General features: G+C 42.9%; 2 protein-coding genes across 5 annotated transcripts in view; one reads left to right on the forward strand and one right to left on the reverse strand.

Annotated features, from left to right (window-relative positions):
• LOC139349095 (glycolipid transfer protein-like) overlaps window positions 1-20,134 on the reverse strand; it is a 39,223-nt gene that overhangs the window by 15,844 nt on the left and 3,245 nt on the right. The gene's annotated exons all lie outside the window — the stretch shown is intronic.
• LOC139349094 (protein FAM222A-like) lies at window positions 182-19,561 on the forward strand. 4 transcript variants are annotated; one of them, XM_070989587.1, is made up of 3 exons: window positions 182-491; window positions 8,520-8,688; window positions 16,863-19,561. In XM_070989587.1, exons 2-3 carry the CDS (start codon window positions 8,559-8,561, stop codon window positions 18,242-18,244), a joined length of 1,512 nt encoding a protein of 503 aa, XP_070845688.1. In that variant the 5' UTR covers window positions 182-491; window positions 8,520-8,558; the 3' UTR covers window positions 18,245-19,561. The 4 variants fall into 4 exon arrangements, with proteins under 4 accessions (XP_070845688.1, XP_070845689.1, XP_070845690.1 ...); XM_070989588.1 differs by having other exon boundaries at window positions 241-491; window positions 8,523-8,688; XM_070989589.1 differs by lacking the exon at window positions 182-491 and adding an exon at window positions 1,596-2,210.

Consider the following 20,134-nt stretch of genomic DNA (forward strand, 5'->3'; position numbering starts at 1 on the left):
AGCAAATAAATCAGACCTTCTTCTCCTTTAAATTTTTCCGCGAAACAGCAACGTGCTTACTTTGACAGGTTTGGCATCACGGCAGCGACCGCCTTCTCCTTCATCTGATTGGCCGAGCCGTGGGAATATTCAAATACAGGCTTGATTGATTGGCCCAGAGCCGGTTTCAACAGTGCAGGGGACTCATTTCCATTCCGACATCACCCTCTGTGGCACACACTGCTCAGTAGGCTGCCGAGATGAGATCCAAGCGGCTGCACGGAAAACACAATCGGTGAAATTATCTGAAACACGGGTGTTGAAAATGTCGAGGAAGTACAGTTAATGGAGCCGGCTTCATCCATGGATATATGTCCGGAGGTTTCCAGTGCGCATCGGGAAATCAGTGGCGAAATCGCTTTTGCAGAGGAAATACGCCTTCCGAGCAAGAGAACAACCAATCAGCCGTGGCGAACCAAAGATAAACAAGCCTTATGATAAGACAAAACTCTGTAAGACATTCATGATATTCTTTATTTCCATCCGAGTCTTTAGGGAACACAGTGCGGGCTCGTGGAAGATGTTTCTCCGTGCATGAAATGTTGAGTTTGCTCTGCAGTTGCACCATCGTGGGTTTTTTTTCTGAGCTGTGTAACTACATGGCAGCAAGAGAGTAAGAAAAATATTTAGGGTTGTGAGGATGCTTCAGTGCATGATGTAAGGATCCCTGCATTGATTTTGGGTCGACAGCGCTAAAGTGGTGAAAGATGCCCAGTGCGCACTAATGGATAGGAGCGTCTCGCCCTTACTATATATCACTGTCCTGCTATTGGCTAATGTGTATTTATGTGGGCCGAATCCAACTGAGGTTTGGGATTTATATTCAGTGTGTTGGAATAATTCATTTAATAATAGGTTATTCCATGAAAATGTATTTAACAGTTAAATATAGAGAATAGACGGTTATTTTAGTACGAGTGAAAGATGTGAAACATTTGCATAGCAAACATTTGTAGTTTCTAAATGTTTTTTGTTTTTTTTTTGTATCCCCCTTTCAAAACTGTTCTCATCTGTCTCATCCTCAGATGGCATCTTTCTTTGAGTGATGGCTTTGCGCGCAGTGAAAGGCGCTTTGTATGTCAGCATCTCAGTGGAGACGCGAAGTGCTTTGAAGTGTATTATCGGTCATTCCGGGCCGCCTATGAAGGTTTCCATTTCTATTGTCTAGAAGCCGGAGGTGGGATCATCGCACCTCACTGCACCGGTGGCAGCCGAGGTTGAAGGTTAGCCGCAGCAGAGGGGCCTATAGATTATTGGCCAGGTGTGAAATTCTACCCCGCATGCTTTTCCTGCCTGTGCCAGATCCTTTATTACCCAGAGACATGGGATGTTACAGCTTCCCACCAGAGGCAGAGAGGGGGGGAAAGCCTGCAATTTGGTGTTTTATTGTCTTCCTCTTTTTTCTCTGGCTGTTTTCTGACCAAAAGAGAAAAACATGTCAACCCTTTATCCTAATTTTGAGGCACGTGGCTATCAGGAACAAGCTTTCTTTCTTATGATTTGCTGTAAAAATGACATTGCGGTCTTTGATTTACCACAGCGTCATTGGACAAATTTTAGCACCTCAAGCCCCTTTCATTAAAGTACATCAGTTGCCTTCAGTCACACTAAAATCCTCAGTTTGAATACTTTTGCTCTGCCAGTGAGTGTCTCACGCATGTTTTTCATGCCATATAAACTAGACACTACTGTGTTCTTCAATTACAGTCTGTTAAATGTAACCAGTCTTAATGACATATCCATATCTCGGCTGTTTATTTGAATCGTGCTTTGCCTGGGCCCGAACTTGTTTGAGAGCCTTGTAAATTGCGTCGTATTATGAGCAGTCAGTGTGCAGGTATCCCATGGGGGTTTCCCTCTGATCTCACATCACACCCCAGCAGTAATTCCAACTCCATGAAGAGAGGGGATTTGTCATTTGGCTGCCTGCTTCCCTTTGCTTTCTCAGGAGCGAAGCTGAGCTCTGATTTATTGTGAAGTTTCCCCAGGCTCGCTCAATCTCCATGCCTACCGAATTACTGAATGGAGGAAACGGCTCACCACGAGAATGACCTTTTCTTGGATGGCTATTACCCGGGCCAGTACAAGGACTGATTAAGGTCATGTCTTTTTCTGCCGTGTCATCCACAGCTTCACATGCAGGCCTCTTCGAGTGTACAGTGGGTTTTATGGTGAGGAGACTGAATGTTAGGATGATGCAAAATGACTTGGAAAATGTATATGCGTCTCTGCCTGTCTTATAAGAATGTCAGTGGCGTGGTTGCTTAGCGGTTTCTCTTGGGCACCCTTTGTAATCACCTTTTTATCTGCAAAGGGATGTCATGTGTAATTACAGGCAGCCTGCTATCTTTTGAAATCTGTCTAATTGGTCTTTTCATTCTAATAGGATGAAGGGGGTAGTGAGACGGGGGTTAGGGGTGGAAGGTTAAGGACTGGGCCTCTGAGGTCACTGGGGAGGGGGACAGGACTGCCAGGGATTTTTGGAGCTCCCGTAGTCTTTATTTTGTCTACATGATCAGGCCTAGTCATTACTTCAATTAATGATTAAAACTGCCAAATTGCAATTGATGCATCATCGTTTGCCCTAAATAGAAATGCTGTGAGATGATGACATTTTCAGTTGGTCCAGAGATCAAAGACTTCTTTTTTTTTTCCCGAGAACATCTTGATGTTTCTGTGATGCATGGTAGAGAGCGTATCATTAGGTTATCTCCCACATTAGAGCCATACGGGCCCGCATTTTCTCTACAGTTTCTAATGAGTTTCATGTTTGTTTCAAGATTTTAATGACATGACGGAATCAGTGACCCTTAACAGTCGAACAGTAAAGTAAACAGCCAGATGACAGGGCTTGGGAGGGGACGGGGGGTTGGGAGGAGTGTTTGTGTAACAGTCATTTTCTTCTCAAATTTTTTGTCTTCTTCTGTCGTTTTAACAGCAGTTGATGAGAATGGGAGATGTAAAACTGATTCCATCCATGCCCGAGCTGACAGACAACAGGCAGATGTCTACATTGAATTTAAACCATAGTTTTATTGTTTTGAAAAAGAACTTCTCTTTCCACAGAACCTCTCTGCTCACTCTTTCACCATCTGTTATCTTTGAAGTCAAGCTTTTGTAAAGGCTGGACAGCATACCCATAGCTCTTTGACAGCGTGTCTCAGTGTGCATACTGGGATAAGGATAAGATAAGGCTCTGTTTACCCTCTAATGCTACCTTGGCATGTGCCAGACTTTACCCCATGCAGTGTGTTTCTTTTACCTTGGCACCATCTGTGGGCAAGGGCAGATTTGGGTCAGTCCAAGGCTTTCTACTCTCTACCAAAGCTGTTCGCCAAGATAAGACTTAATTGTACAGCTTTGGATTAGTGGCTAAATTTGTTCTCAGCATCTGTAGACATAAAAACTCAGAAATGCAATTTTTCCAACAAAACAATCTATGTTCATCCACTAGAGGAAAACCTCTTGCATCTGCGGAGCTGAACTATACAATGTGTATCTGTACCAGCCGTTTCCTCTCGGTATTCTGGGACATTTTGCACAAATGAAAGCTGGGCAGAGAAAAATGTGCACACAAAAATGCCAGAAATTCAACAAACGTCCGTCCAGTTCTGCTCTGAAAGACAGACTCGCAGAAGTGGCCTATTTTAACTCCAAATTAAATGATTAGATGTTTGTCAAAACGGCAAACCTCACAGACGAACACGTCACACTGGCTGTAGCTGTGGCTGAAATCAATGGTGCAAGCTCTGATCCCAACGAGTTTGACTGTCATTCATTTCAGGCAATTTGTTGCTGCCATTTTAACGTGTGAAATTCCACTGAAAAGATTTTCTGAGAATATATTAATGAAGAGTCACAAGCTTTATGTGTGATTTCCAAATAATTCTAGTTACATGCAATATAGGGGCTAAAATGAGTAGTGACATGCCGATTGATGTAGACTTTTTTTTAAAAAAGGCATCAGCAATCGGATTAATTGCTATGGACAAATTCTAGCAGCTTATGTAAATAATGCTTTTGGCTATAGATATGTAGGTTGAATACACAGGCTATTTAAATATAGTGAAATGTTAGAACAATAGCATGGCTTACAGTGACAGACCACATGGGATGTTGATATAAACACACATGTAGTGTGTATACGTTAGTCTTTGCCCAATCATGTGTGTCTTTGCAGTTGCAAAGAAAATATGTAGTTGAGAGTCTGTTAAGGATTGTCAGTGGATGTTTGTTGTTAGACAGTTGATGACCTGTGGGGGTTTATTTTAGCATTCTCAAACCTTTGCCCTTCCCTTTATGCTAACACACCCGTCTTGTGATGGCGACATGAAATTTTGCATGAGAGATACTGAAATGTTGATGTTTTTCCCAGACACCTAGCCATTAAGGCTGTACGATTTACACCCAGCCGAATGCTCTGGACATCTGTCTGAATATTGCCCAGCGATTGTATTTGCATAAATTTTGTGCTTGCGCATGAATTGTATAGGAAATGCTTTTTAACACTGTTGTAATACCTTTTACAGGAGCTAATCTCAATGGAAATGAGGCTCATTGTTATCAGCCGCAGGCCTCGAGTGTTCTTGCAGCGTGGAGCAGAGTGGCTCCGGGTTGTTTGGTTATCCTGTATGTGAACCTTTGTATCCTCTTTTTCTTTTCCTACAGAGAAAGCGAAGAGAGAAATCTGGGTCTCTCTTATGTGCTGCTCTGATACCAATTATGCAAACTATTATAGAATTTAACCAGGCCAGCTCTTATCGGCTAATCCAGAAGTAATAGATTCTATTAAAAATGTATGAGGGGGTTGGGGGTGTGTGCGTGTGTGCGCGTGTGTGTGGAGATGAATCCAGCAGCTGCAGCAACACTGCTGTCTAATTCGGTCTGTATGTCAGACTGCTTGTCTGGTCTCCATTACTTAGACAGGTTCCTGCAGTGCCTACCTTGAAGACGGCATGAAAGCCATAGCTAATATACAATTAATTACCCATTGAGTGAATGGTTATCCATGGGCCATGTCACGTTCATTCAAAGAGAGACTCTGCTTTCTCTCCTCTCTAATGACCAGTTTCTCTTTGTTAATCATTTATTTCTTTAGAAATTAACCCCCCCTTTTTTTCGCTGTTGTGCTCTTTCCCTGCTGCTTGCCTGCATTTTCTGAGTGGAAGGAAAAACATTAGAATAGCACTCACATGCTAATCCACCCGGAGAGTGAAAAGGGTGCTCGTCTTAAACCTTTTTCATTGTCATCTAATTATTAACTGCGGATTCGGAGAACTGCTAACGGGAGCTGAGATGGCTCGGGCAGGGAGGGGTGTGTGTGTGCGTGTGTGCGTGTGTGTGTGTGTGTGTGTGTGTGTGTGTGTGTGTGTGTGTGTGTGTGTGTCTAGCCACTGTGTACCTTTTTTCTTCTGTGTGTTTCATGTTTGTCAAGCGGGAGGCTTTCTTTGCAATTTGCTTCTGTCTTTGCTCTTACCCTTGATGCCGCATGAAGTCATAGAAGACTCCAGAAGGTCAGACAGATGCTTTTGTCAGAGCCCCTGTATAATTTAAGGCTTTTTCCTGCTTTAATGGATATTCTTCTGCTTCCAATGCATCCAGCCAAACAGGTTGAAAGTAATCCATGGCACATTTCAGATTTTGGTTTAAGCACAGGAGTGTTATTTCTGGGTAATCATGCATGGTCCGATTTATTATCTCAAGAAATGTGATCCACATAGCCTGGATTTACCCATCAAAGTGAAGCAGCCATTAGAGTGTCTCTCCATCACTTCCCTCACGGATCATCTGTTGACCTTATCTTCTCACAAGGTTCCTTGTCCTGATCCCAGGACAAATGACTCTACAGAAAATGAAGCATTGTGCAGCCTGTCAATGATGAGGGAAGAGGCTTGAAAAATAGATTTATTTGCCAAGACATTCTTATCAGAGGGGGGAGGGGGCGCAGTTTGATGGACGGCAAAGCACAAGGTCTTTATCTCCCTGGCAGGCCCTCGGTGGTCCACATCATGCTGCTTATCAGCTGCATGGATGTCGCCTGAGAGCAGTGAGGATTAGACGTCCTCGCAGCTTAAACTTTTTGCTCTTTTTCTTATTATGCGTGTTTGAAAAGTCCTTGAAAACTGTAAAACATGGGAATTGCCAAAGTGTCGGCTGAGGAGGACATGTGAGAAGCAAAACATCTGGTTTATAACCTCTGTCACAAAGTAATGAAAACTGGCTTGGAAGGGAGCAACACTGACCGTTATGTTAATGAAAGATCCTTGACCTTATTTGTGAACTATGCTGCGTCGGCCATTTTTAAGATCGCTGATAATCACCCTTTCTGCATTATTTCAGCCACTCATTACACTATAGAGAGGGAGATTCTTGATATGACATTGTAAGAAAGTGCCAGACATGAAACTTTTTTGTCGAGCGAAACATTCTGTGAAGGGCTGGAGAATTGATATTGCTGGAGAACTTAGCCCGGAGAGTATCGGGCTTCTGGGATCCCTTTGATCTCATATCTCTCGTCCCCTTTTCCAGCAATTCCACTCAAGAGTGAGGAGGCAATTTTAAGCACAAGTTTTCATAAAATCTCTTTAAATTTAAAATTTAGATAGCAGGATGAAAGAAACCATCATTACTTGCACTTAATGCACCATTTCTGGCTCCCTTTTCTGCTTTCAGCAAACTTTTTTTTCCTTTAGACCGCTGCTGGCCTCTCTTTGAGTTATAGTGCCTTCCTTGATATATTTTATTTCAGCTGCAAATTATGGGAGTAATGGAAGGTATTCCAATTCAGTCCTCATTTTCTGCTCGTGACGGGATTTCCCTGGAGATACCTTTTCCCCCATGTGTTCCTTTGCGTTTTCAGCACCTCCCTCTTGACAAATGTGTGGTAATGGGAAGGGTTGTTGTGAAATTGCCATTATTTTCCAAATGGAATCTGACCATGCTGAGGCTTTTAGCTCTTCATATGTGTGTGCTCAGATGAGACAGGTTGCACTGAGCGGATTGAAGTGGGCTTGTCACCGAGGGACAGATGTTGAGCGGAGGAGGGGAGCGGGTGCACGAGAAAGGAGAGAGTGAGGGAATCTTTTTTTGTTGGCACCTGAGTAAAATGAAAGCCACTCTGTCTCTTCTTTTTGAGGCGAAGGTAATCATGTTTCTGCAGCTCGTCACTGAACGCTCTGTTCTGTGGTTGACTCGCTTTAGTTGCCCTCTGGACCCTGAGGGAGAAATGAAAGCAAAAATCCAAAAGAACCGTAAAACCTGAAAAAGAAAAAGAGTCAGTCTGACAGCTGTATGCTGCAGGCTTATAGGGAACTACTGCATTGTAATGAAAGTACTGTTCCTCTTTCTATTTGCATTGATTAACTATAGATAATCCATAAGTCAGTGATTTATAAATATCACTGACTTAGAGATGTTTTTGTTTTGTTTTCTTGCAGTTTTCTGCCTACAAAGTACCTGACTCACATACAGTAAAGCAAAGTGTTTCATGGTAGCCCCAGGGTTTTTGAGTTTTGCAGTGCTAGCATTCAGATTTGGTGACTCTTTCAGATAATCAAGAGAATGTCAGATGCGATTATCACTGAAATATGCCCTCAGTGCCTGTCTTTATCTGCACAGTGATTGCTTCAATCAGCACAGCTGTGGAGAGGCGCTTTCTTTTTCAGGCGCAGCCTCTCATTTCCTCTGACAATACTTAACTCTGCAAACAGCACAGCCTATTTTAGTGAGTGAGTTGCATTTGGCTTTCTCTGCTGATCAATACGGCCATAAATTTATGGAAGAATAAACGCAGGTCACAGGGACGGTTACAAATTGAAACACGCTGCCTTAGGCTACAGGAGGCCTTGTAAATGATCTGTGCGACTGCAGCCGACAGAACAAGGTTGATAACGGGAAAGAGCCATCATAACGACCAGGAAGAAGGGGAAGATGGAGCCGTCATTTAGTGATATTACTTTTTTGAATGTGCAATTTCAGCAAGAGGGGCTCCTGAATTGTAATATGGTAAAAGAACCCATGTGGTTGCAGCGTTTTAGATATGTGAGCTACTGAAGTGATGTGGGAAATATGTTTTTGAAAGAGGAGAGCCTCCTGTGGGGTTTTAGTATTCTCTACCAGCAAGCTTGCACTTTTCCTCCAACATCAAAACTGATGTTTGATCCAAGAGTTTGAATGTAGTGCGTACAATTTCAGGTTTTTCCCCAAACTTAAACTTGGCATATACTTCCTCTCAGGTGGTCCTCAAAAGTATGTGGGCTCACAGAAACTTGAAAAATCAACACACGAGAGCAAAACTGGTGGGGGATCAGTTAATCTCATGCCATTGTGTGCATATTAGCATGCTAAAGTTAGCATTTAGCTCAAAGCACCACTGAAGTTAAGCCTCACAGAGCTGCTAGCATGGCTGTAGACTGTAGTTTTGTAGTAGTTCTTGGTGTTGGCTATAGAGTTCAAACCTGTTTCTTTTTTTCTTTTTATAGCAGGTTTACTCAGGCTGTGTGCAGCCCCAGTGAACTATCATGCTGGCCTGTATACAGAGACGGCAGAATCTCTCGTCGCAGCGTCTGGCCTGCACACCCAAAAGCCTCGATGTTCCACCACCGCCATTACTGCTGTCAGTACCACCCCTGCAGCCGTGCACCCACAAAGGTGAGTTTATGTCACACAGGTGAAGCCATTTTGCCAGAAAGGACAGACATCAAGTACGATACAGATAGTTTGAAACAAAATGCTAGTGACGAGTGGGCTCTCGGTCATGTTTCTGAATTATTTTTTAATCAACTTGACCTTGTCTCCTCAAAGTGCACATAAAGATCACGCATGGTTTTAGCAGTGAGCTGAGAGTTCTGCTGAATTAAAATAATGGGCTTCATGATGATGATGAGGCCTGTTAATTTGGCTTCTAATCAGCGTGCTTCTGCCGTGCAAACGTGTGCAGGTCAAAGTGGACTCTGAAATTACAGAGTTAATCAGCTCTCTCATACAGGGTTACTAATGATGTTCACATTTTTTGCAGAAAGTGCTCAATGTCGGTGTTGTTTGACCTTCAGCTTGACTGATTATACTGCATTCATTGAAAGGTTGAGTGGGTGTCTTTGGGACTAACCTGGACTGACATTCCTGATTAGATTTCTTTCAGCTAATTGATTGAATGCGGCATGTTTGCAGATTTAGCTCCTGGTCTGATGCTGCTTTCCTTTATATAGGTTACTCGACATCCATATTATTCGTGCAGCAGTCCCAATTGTGCAGTCTTTTTCTTCCTGGACAGCTAGATTCACATAATGAGATCATAGTACCACAAATGAAGTTATTCTGCTGTGGTTTCCTTTTCACGATTGCTTTAAAAATTTGCTGATGCCTTATATTTCTTTGCTGGGTCTGGTTTGAAGCTATATTGAAGATCTATAACTACTTACAGTTTAATGGTTCTGCTGGATGTGTGTTGCAGTCAGTACTTAGCAATAAAACCATAAAACATCTAAAATTATTTGGTCCTTTAAAGATGTTCTAGTTTTCTTTATGGTATAGGTGTTGCGTTGTGTTGTTTGGTTAATGTTTTAAGCCTGTGTTGTCATATATTTAATGTGTTTACTGCCGCACTGCAGAAGCTAAAAGGGATGGTTTTAAGTGGAATGAAATAGTACAGTTAAGACTGCGTCTCATAGAAAGTAAGAGCATGCAAATATTGGTGAATAACATTGTATAAATTCAGATTTTTATGGGACAGATCACCACAATAGGCGTTAGCATATCTGACATGTGCACCTTTGTCTGCAGATTGTGTTTCCAGTTCATTTGCACGAGCCCGTGCACTCTCATAAAGGATACCTTTGTTCAGTGGTCGTGAAATGTCCTGCTATACAAAGTCTAATCTTCCAAAGAGTATGCATTACATAGTAAATATAGAAATAAAGAGCAGACAGGGCCTGACATTATTCTCAGGTTTAATGACCCTGGAATTCAGTGACAGGTTAACCTAACACCTGCACACACACACACACAGGTGTTTTCACTTAATCTGGATAATTAGTCCTCTTCTCAGGTTGAATTTGGGCGGAACCAGGCTTGGAGTTTTCTGAGGTCACTAAACTCCACGTACTTACAAGAACCATAAAGTTTTTTTTTGATCTAACAGGTGCAAACAGACTAAAAGCGAGATGTCAGCTGAGTGCACTGAATAAATACCCTCACAATCCTGAGATGAGGTCTAATCAGCCAAAATAATGGAGACTGTGTGAGGCTGTGTAGTTAATTGATAAAAAGCGTGGATGCTGTTTTGCATTATTATTTCTCCCTTTACTCGCAGCTAAATAGTGTGTAACTAACTGTGTGCATATTTGAAATGCTGAAAAAAAAATCCCCCTCTTAAGCTCCGTCTCCCATCTTTCTCCCTCTTTGTCTTTTTTGCCATTAAATATTAATTGGGAATCAATGGTGCACTTGTCTGCTAAACGCTGGAACAGAAGGGCCTAGTTTGCCTCAGGCAGAACCAAGGGTGCGTTTCTCATCCTGTTTACCTGCAGGGCCTTTTCCTCCCCCTTCAGTTTTATGTACTGCAACTGTGCGTAGTGCAGCACCCTCCAGCTCTAGCCTGACATTTCAAGCACAAGCACAGGGAATAGACTGCTGATGGGAGCTCTGTCTGTGTGGCCCAGGCTTCTTCATTAAATGAGTCGTTGTTGGATTGAGTTAAATAGGGACCGCCTTTAGTCGCTGCCGCGCTTTTGAAAGCCATTTCCATTTTTAGCTATCAATAAATGGAAGGCACAGGACATGAAAGCTCTCAGCCACACAAACCCATGTGAAAGATTTCTGAGTGTTAGGAATTATGTGACGGGAGTGAATGAGAGCTGTTCTCTTCTCTGCTATCTGCGCTTGAAAGCACGGGCTGGAAATGCTTTTTCCCACGCTGCCGGCCTGTGCTCGGGTCAGCTTTGAGAGGGGAAACTTTGCCCAAGCTGGGCCAAGCGGCACAGAAACAAATGAGGAGTGACACTGGCGCAAAGGAGTATTTGCCGGAGCCTCTTCAAGCACACACAACTAAGTGTTCTACCCTGAGGTTACTCTGTTCTGTGAGCACCCTTCACATAGAAATTACTGACATGGAAAGATGAAGGCTTGTGAAAATGGGGTGAATGAGTGTCTGTATTTTTATTTTTGTGTGTTTGCAGAAGAAGGCCGTGACTAGAGAGGTTAGTTTGAGTGAGATTTAAGAGCATATGTTCTGGTGTCAGCATGTCCTGTGTCTACTTTTTCCACTTCACCCATCTCTATCTAATGGTCCTCTTGGTTGCTAGGTTGAATAAACCGCACGGAGGCATTAACTGGCAGCCTTCTTTTAATCCCATAGGAGATAAATATTAATGCCTCTTTCTATAATTACCTTGACATTGGAAAAGCTGCTATACTGCACCATGGTTGTGGAAGTTATTGAACCTGTATTAGTGAATATTTTTGGTTTACACTGAGTCAAATGACTCTAATGTGAAAGGTGACGAACCCAGTGGATTAGCATTCACCTCTGAGCTTTTTAGTTTTTCAGCATATTGTTTTGGTCTTATGGCACATCTACAGTGGTTCATGCAACCGTCACGTCAATGCTGTATCAAACAGCAGCAGGCAGCCATTTTCAGCAAACAACCCCATAAACCAATACATGCAACCTGCTCAGCACCAGACAGCAGACACATAAAATTAGGAAGCATTACGAGCTGGTGATAAATGTCAGACATTTAAACATTAAAGACCCAGATATTTGCTTGAAGAGTTGATATATAGATCAGACCAGAGCTAAAAGAAAAGGTAATATTGCACGTGAAAAGCACACATAACAGAAATTTAGCTTCTTGGGAGTCATAGTTCACTTCGCACATTACATTTTATGTGCCCCTATCCCCTTTTTTATGTGCCCTCCAGTGGCCAAAATGGATTACTTCAGCTTTAAACTGAATTGACCCAACGTTTGAAATGTGCTTGAAAGTTGGAAATTGACCAAAACAATCCATCACTGCCGAATACTCTTTGCATATAATGATATATATGATGGCAAATAAATAAACGTGATTTTGTTTTCAATGCGTGGCCTGAATTCAGAGGCAGAACTTAGCAGCTTGTTGTTGTTGCTCTGTCTCAGCAGTCAATTGCAGAGGCTCGACTCTGAGAGATGAATAAAGTCAGGGCCAATTAATTACATGGTTCTAATGACTGGGCTTATTGGGCCAACTGGGTGCATAGAGGAGGTTGTCATGGTAACAGAGACATAGGTTTTAAATGCATTTTGAATGTGCTGAGCTCAGTCCCTGGCTACCAAGGTGGTACCGAAGTACTTTACATATCAGGATTATTGGTGTGGTAAACAAGTATTTGTGCCTGCTGAGAAGCACTGTTCTGTTATTAAGCGCCACTTGTCAGTGGCATGTTCCTGCTGAGGGTTTGAGGCTCGTAAACATGCTATCTCACAAAAGTGTATAAGTCTTCAGCATCACATCAAAGGCCTGTGGGATTTTTGCCTGGCAGCTCTGCCTACATGTATGGATATCAACAAGGAATAATTTATGAACGCTTCGTTTTATCTCGTGGGAATCATATGCAGTGGTCATTGTAATCATTTCCTTATGTTGGCCCTCTGGGTATGAGACGGTTGGAAGCCGTGGTTTCGGAAACGCAATGAGCTTTTCCAACTGCCGTTTTCAGTCCTGCCTCTGGGGCTTGTTTTGCCCATAAATTAGTGATTAACTCAAACCGCTCCAAAACAATGAGGTCTCTGCTCTAATCTGGGGGGAAATGGCTTCAAGTGTGACCACGGGAAAAAGATTAGCCAGTTAAAAGTGGCAGAAAGCTCTGAGTGGGATTGTATGGGGGTGGAATCAGGGTTATGAAAGACCATATATATATATATATACACACACACCACAATATGATAAACACCCCTCCAGAATATTTTTATGCTAATATTTATAAAATCTTTAAATCACAAACACACATGCACACAAACACACATAATAAATTAGGCCTGGTGGTGATTGAGACTTCATAATTGGCCCCCCACCCCCGACTGTTTCCTTCTATGCATGTCCCCTGCATGGAAAGAGGAAATCAGGATTAGGTGTTTCCTGTGAAAGTGTGCCAGTTTCACTCAGCGTGGTGCCACAACAGTTGAGCAGCATGTTTAATGTTGGGAGCCCCTTCCAACTGAGAAAACATTCGAGCCTGGCTAGTGGGACCATTAAATCTATCAATCTAGGCCTGTAGATGCATCGCACATCAGTGTCATTATGCTGATTTTTGAGGAAAAGAGAAACACAAACAAGCTTTTCAATCCAACGTAACCTACTTCAATCATGCCTGTCTAAATGGAAGTGGGGTGGTGGGGGGAATGTTAAGGGTCAGAGAATTAAAATTTGTAAGCACTGCATGATGCTCTCAGCCAAGGTTGCTTACGAAAAGTGGCTGATGTTATTTTCTGTGCTGCTTTTCGCCTGCCTCTGCGCCTGTGCTCTCTGTCAGGGCTGCAGAGTGAACCAGCGTGCAGTCTGCAGGTTCAGGGTGATTAAGTGCTTAAGGTCAGACCGCTAATTATCTCTCCGCCATTCCTTACCTGACAACACGCAGCTCGCTGTTCCCCGTTGTCATGTGAACAGCCTCATATTTGTTTTCATTTCTCATCTTTATTTTACGCCGCTGAATTTTGTTATGTGACTGACTGCAGAGACTCTCAGCGAAGAGAGGCAGGAAGCCACGGCACAAAGACTGACTGCGTTCATTCACAAAAGATGACTTATTAATGTCCTTTATTTGGATTTGTAATAGACATAAATACATTAACTTTGAGCTGTGAACAGTTCCCTTCTCCTATGAGCTGATTATGTGCTAAAAATTAACCCCTGCGTTAATGCAAACCCACTGGATAATCTCATCTCCTAAAGGCAACATAGGCTGATTATAGGAATCACACATTTCTCAAGCTACAAGCACACAGCTGTTTTGTAGCTCAGACATTTTCATCTGTTAGGTGAAAATATTTACTAATTTAGCGGCTCATACATTTTTGTGCTGCAGTTCAAATGCCGGGGATTTAAAAGAGCCAAATAGCTGAATGTAATTATTGTAACCGAATAATAAGTAAGAAGGTTAAGGAAAGGCGCTGGCTTCATTTGCACATTTTTACTTGTTTGTTTGCTTGTTTATGGGATAAAGGCCACAATGAGCTGGAAGCGATTGATGCACATGCTTCAAAATACACAGAGAAAGCTTTGCAATTCAAGCTTGTCCCGATTTTGCGAGGGTGCAAATGACCTCTCCGGCCACCTGCAGAGTACCGTAGCAGTAATGCTTCATGCACATCATCAATTATCACTTTCACCAGTCTGCATGGGACCACATGTGGAGAGTTTGGGTGAGACAGCAGCCTCTGCACAGTGTGCTTTTGCCTTCTTGGCACCTTCAGAGGGAAACTTCAGCTCTCATAGTGCCAGATTGTAATTAATGGACCACACATTTAGGCGCTGTTTGGCTTGGGTGTGTTTTGCAGGAAGGTCCAGTGAAATGAGCAAATATTGAGAAGAATGACTTCAAGATATACTTTTACCACTGCTGCTGCGTGCTTTGAGAAAGCCACTGCTGACTGGGAAATGTGATGTGCTGGGCTCACTTTACTGCCATTTAACACCACTGATTGGCATTTAAGTCCTCAAGATTGAAACAGCTGCCTCTGGTTGGAATTTAGAGCAGTTTTAATGGTGGTCATGGTGTTTCTGATCTCAGCTTTAACTCCACGTTATCCAGCAGTTTAGGATCAGCTACAATTATCCCCATTTTCAATGCATATGTCACACAGTAGTGGTCTTCAGATGATAAATTTGTGAATGCAGAGCGGGGAAGGCCTGTTTGCTAATGAGGTTTCCATAGTGCCACATTAAGGCAGCCGCAGTGGGAAGTGCAGCTGTGTTGTGTCTCCATGGCTCTGACAGGGCTGTAATCTCTGGACTAACAATATCAGACACCCTGTGAAGACGTGTTAGCATTCAAAGTGTTTGAAGTGTTTGTGGAACAGCAAGCCAGTTGCAGCACGCGGGGTTTGACACTGACATTTTACCGAACGATTAAAAAAAGCTTGTTTCGCTAAATTATCTATATTTGGTAATTGAGCAACATTGTCCAAGGCAGAAAATAGACAAGTTTTGTGTCAATGCCGGTGTGTGTTTACATGAGGATTTATTATATTTTTAAACATGTCATTGCTTCTCATCATCTAAGCTCCTTTCAGGTGGATATGAACCACTTATTTACGGTCATGAATATTCAGCTTTTAGCCCAAAGGCCAGCAATTGTTCATGTAGCTGTTTTTTTTTCCTGCTACCTCTTTTTCCACAAGTAGGATTGTGGGAAACCAGAGACAAGAGCTCACATCTTGATGTTGTATACAGTTTAAATACCACTCCAACATCCCAGATGTCATGCTTTTCTATAGCAGCGCTACACTGTGATACATAATAAGCAGTGTTTTGCTTTGTTGTATTTCTCTGTAGAATTCATTCATGCTCCTGGCACCATGGTGTGCTGTTCCTTCTGCTCCACTGGGAGATTGCTGGATGGATTGAACACTCCACCTTACCTCTTTCCTCCATTTTAAACACCCAATTTATTTCTTTCATGAGATGGATCTTGTAGATTGAATCATTTTCACAGTCGGGAGGCTCACTGTAGGCCCGAAATGAAATGAACTCCCAAATCAATTTCAAATGGGAACAACAAGTGAGCTCTCCCCTGCATAGCTGGAATTGGTTTTGTTATTGAAAATGAAATGAAGTGTTGTGTTTTTATTTTTCGTCCTTTTTATTGCAGATTACAGCCTTGTTCTTTTCCCTGGTACGATTTCCACCGACTTAAAGCCTGATCTGGGTTAATTTCAGTGCCTCTTTTTATGTCAGGAATTCCATAAAAGTGCCACACTGAAAGGTGGCGGTAATTTCTACCAGGTGATTTATTGTTTTTAAATGGGGCGCCTTTCCCACCTTTCCTTTAGTCGCTGGGAGTTAAGCAGGCATGAAATTGCCTGAATAATAGTGTTTAAATCCAATCTTAGTTTGTCCCGTCAGCTTTCCCCCGCACACATTTCATTCGCCGGCGCTCTGTGATTTCTCTTTTTCCATCTGCATCAACTTTTCCTTTGACAGTTTAGGCTCCGAGCTTTTACAGTAGAATCAGTTCAGGTTCATAAAAGCATAAAGTGGAACAAAATTTCATAGGCAAACTGGTGACGCTCAAACGATTACAGGGTTGTTGAGAAACAAACAAAAACGAGGTGTGGGCGAGCTGGGAAGAACGTTAGCTCGCCAAAGTGTTCATCAGATATTATTAACTGTGCTTATGCTAAGGTGCATTCTAATCAATGATTTTTTTTTCTCTTTAAAGAAAGCTCTGAAAGATTTTAGTCTAAAGAGCCTTTTTGAAATTCTACAGTTGGCTGCTCCTACTGTGGTTTAGCTGCTAAATGTCATCAAATGAATCTCATTGGAGCCATTTCAGTAAAATTAGGTTCTCTCTCCTCTGCTGGTGCCACTTCCTGCCATTTGATTTCCCAGGGTAAGCTAATATTGGGTTGAGCTAAGTCTGAATTCATTTTATTAAGCACTGATCAAACAGTGCTGGGGGTGTTTTCCCTGCTTGAAATCAGTTTATACAACATGTTGATGTCTGCCATTATTCCCTAAAACAGGCTTGAGATGGGACGGAGAAAGAGACAATGGAAAACACAAGATACGAGGTTTCTCTGGGCTGCTTCTAGACTAATCTCCTGTTTCTGTCTGCTTCCTTCTCAGGCAAGTCAGCCTCCATGATTTCTCGGTACCCTTCTCCCGCAGAGTTGGATGCTTTTGCCCAGAAGACCGCCAACAGCCCACTGTCCATCAAAATCTTTCCATCTGACATCCGGGTGCCACAACATAAACAGCTTAACAAAACAGTGAACGGCTTAGACACCACAGGCCAGCGCTATAGCCCCTATTCGCACCCGTATTCAGGAGGCTACCAGGGTTTGTTGGCCATCGTCAAAGCCTCTGTGGTGGTCAAAGGTGTGGTGAAAAACTCTGAGGGCAGGAGGACTAAACATGCAAACACCCAGACTTCTGTGGCACCGTATAATAATCCTCTTAACAATGGCTACACAGTCAGACATGGGCATAAGGCCTATCATATAAGTTCATGTAAGCCCCCTGATGTTCCCATTGAGACACTTTGTTCTAGCACAGGGATGGCCTCCAGAGATCAAACCCGGGCCCCCCAGTCTGAGCTGGCAGAGGTTCAAAGCCTGATGAGGCAGATGAGCAGAGTTCCCCACAGCCAGGCCCTGCAGCTGGGGGGAGAGGCTCGAGCCAGCCCCTCTCTGCAGGCCGTGGCTGCGGTGGCACATTCAGACTCAGACTTCGTCCTGGGAGTGCCGCCCCAGAGCAGTCTGGCATTCACAGGAGCAGTGATACCTACACAGAGTGCAGACATAGCCAAAGCTGGGTACTTGGACAAAGGAGACTACGCAGTGTGGCAGCATAAACATGAAATTCAGCAGCCCTATCAGCAGGGAGCAGTGAGGATGTACAGCGTGAGTAACGGCGCTCAGGGGCACAGAGCAGCAGAGGCTGGCCAGCCTCCTGAAACCTGCCTCCCTTTGAGGTGCTCCTCACAGCTGTCGTATAGGCCGCATCCTGCCAGCGTTGGCGCAGGGCAGGAGCGAGTAAGCAGCTCCTCTGTGAGCCGCGCCGCCATGCAGGGGGAGTTCTCCATCGGACAGTACTTTGCCCCTCTCTGGGACGGTGTTGTGGCAACCCCTAATAGCGACTGTTACACTTCTCAGGTGCTGGCAACGGGTACATGCGCAGCCAGGCCTAGAGACCTGGGGCTCTCCCATCCCCATCTCCACCCAAACCGCCACCAACACCACCAGCACCCACAGCTCCACCCTCCTCTCCCTCCTCATACCCAGGCCTACAGCACAGACCAAAACCTCTGTTGTGGGCTGCCTAGTTCTAGCCTGTGCCACGCTGCAGTACTTAGCAGCAGCTTGCAGTCTCTGGAGTGCCTCATCAGTGAGATTCACCCTCCCTGCATCAAAGAGCGCATGCTGGGCCGTGGGTACGAAGCCGTGGGGATGCCTCAGCTGCTGGAGCACCACCAGCACACCCACATCCAACTCCCCGTCTACAGATAAGACGCGGCGCTGCCACACGACGGGACGCAGCAGTGACAAACCTTTTATAGACAATGGAAGTGTGACAGTTTAGACGTCTGTGAGGATGAGACATGCCTTTTTAGTTTGTGCATGTACTGTATTTGTGGAAGGCTTTGTGGTATAAGCCTGAAAAGGAAAATGATAATCATGACTTAAGATACAGGCTTTATCTTATGGACATTTCATGTTTTATTTTTATATCTTAAATGGCCATCAAATATGCCTGCTGTTCCTCATTTAATACTGATGCTGAGCACCTAATCAGAATTTCCCATTACCATTTGAACATGAACTGTATGTTTTGCAGGTAATTCCTCCGTCGGCCTTTGCAGAAATCGAGACTCACTGAACTGAAATAATCATTGGTACCCTTAAAAAAACATTGACTTGAATCTGGGAAATGGTTTTTGTGAATATATTGTATATTTTTACATAAATGGCTCCTTATTTCAGAGAGAACATTCCTTAATTATTAACTGAACGTCTATTTGTCTGCTGCTTTGTTGTGGACTTTGTTTTGGCCACTTTTCAGTGACATGCGCGGCGTCCCAGCTTCTGCCATTCGATGCAAATTTCCTGGCCACTGAAAGGGGGAAACATTGTGATCATTTGCATACAAATGTGAATATATTTTTTGTTATGCAGACATTCAAGCTATTTGACATCTTAATTGATTTAATGTAGTCATGCTCAGCACAGTGTATTAGGACTGTTGCATATCCAAATCAACACTGTGGCAATTCAGGCCAAGTAAGATGTGCCCTTTGGTTGTATTTTTGTTAGCATTTTGAAATTTAAAGAGGTTGTGTGGACGTTTTTCTTAAAGGAAACAATGTTTTGTTTTTTGTCAGGAAGGTTGTGACACAACAACTGGGTATAATGGAGTGCCACCTGAATCATTTACAGTATCTTCTTTGTAGGGCTATATTATCTCTGATGGTGTGAGATGTATGACTGAGTAGTTCTTTGTGTGTCTGCACTGGTTCTGTAATACTATTTATTTGTCAGCCTGTTGAGTTATATGGCAAACTGTCTCTATAATTATAAAGTGCAATTATTATATATGAACATGTGAGCACTCTCCATGAAGTATGTCGTTGAAATAACTACGTTTTGCAATGTATGACCCGAATCCCTCACCCTGTTTTTTGCCTCTTCTTAATAAGGATTGTCAAGTAAATGAAATTTTCTAAACCCAGCAAATAGTTTGTGTTATTATGTATCATTACTTATTATCTGCCGCCAGCTGAGCGGACAGTTTTATTATATTCATGAATGATAAACTAGTTGTGGAAGGATGAGACATTTGTCTGGTTTTATTGCAAAGAGATTTAAGGCTGAACCACCGGGCAATTCTATAGATCTCATTTTATTAAAATCCATCTTTCCACTGGAGGTTTGTGATATGTAAGTCAATCCTCAGCTTAAATATATTGGACTGGTTCCTCTGTAAATGATGCAAGTTGAAAGTGCTAATTTTGTTATCATAGTGAATTATGCGAGTCTAGATGGATGGCCGGCACTTGAGGCAGAAGCCATTAAATACTTCAAAATACATATGTAAATAAAAAAGAACAGGCCTTCTGCTTCTCTTATATTACATTTCTGTATGAAAAATACATGCTCTCTGGAAGATGGATCCACAAAAATATTACTGTTCACATTATGTAGAAATGGGCTTGCCGTTACCCAGCTATTGAATTGCTAATCCTAGATGGTGTGCCTGCCTGTGCCTCTTATTTTGCGTCATTTGTCCTCCTAAATTGGATGCTATAGCAGTAATGTGGTTTAGGTCACCACAGACATAATACGCACATCCATTTTAAGTAGTCTATTACAAAACAAATAACCTAGATGGCGTGAATAATG

Source organism: Chaetodon trifascialis, chromosome 20 (assembly GCF_039877785.1).
Source record: "Chaetodon trifascialis isolate fChaTrf1 chromosome 20, fChaTrf1.hap1, whole genome shotgun sequence".
NCBI classification, from domain to species: domain Eukaryota; kingdom Metazoa; phylum Chordata; class Actinopteri; order Chaetodontiformes; family Chaetodontidae; genus Chaetodon; species Chaetodon trifascialis.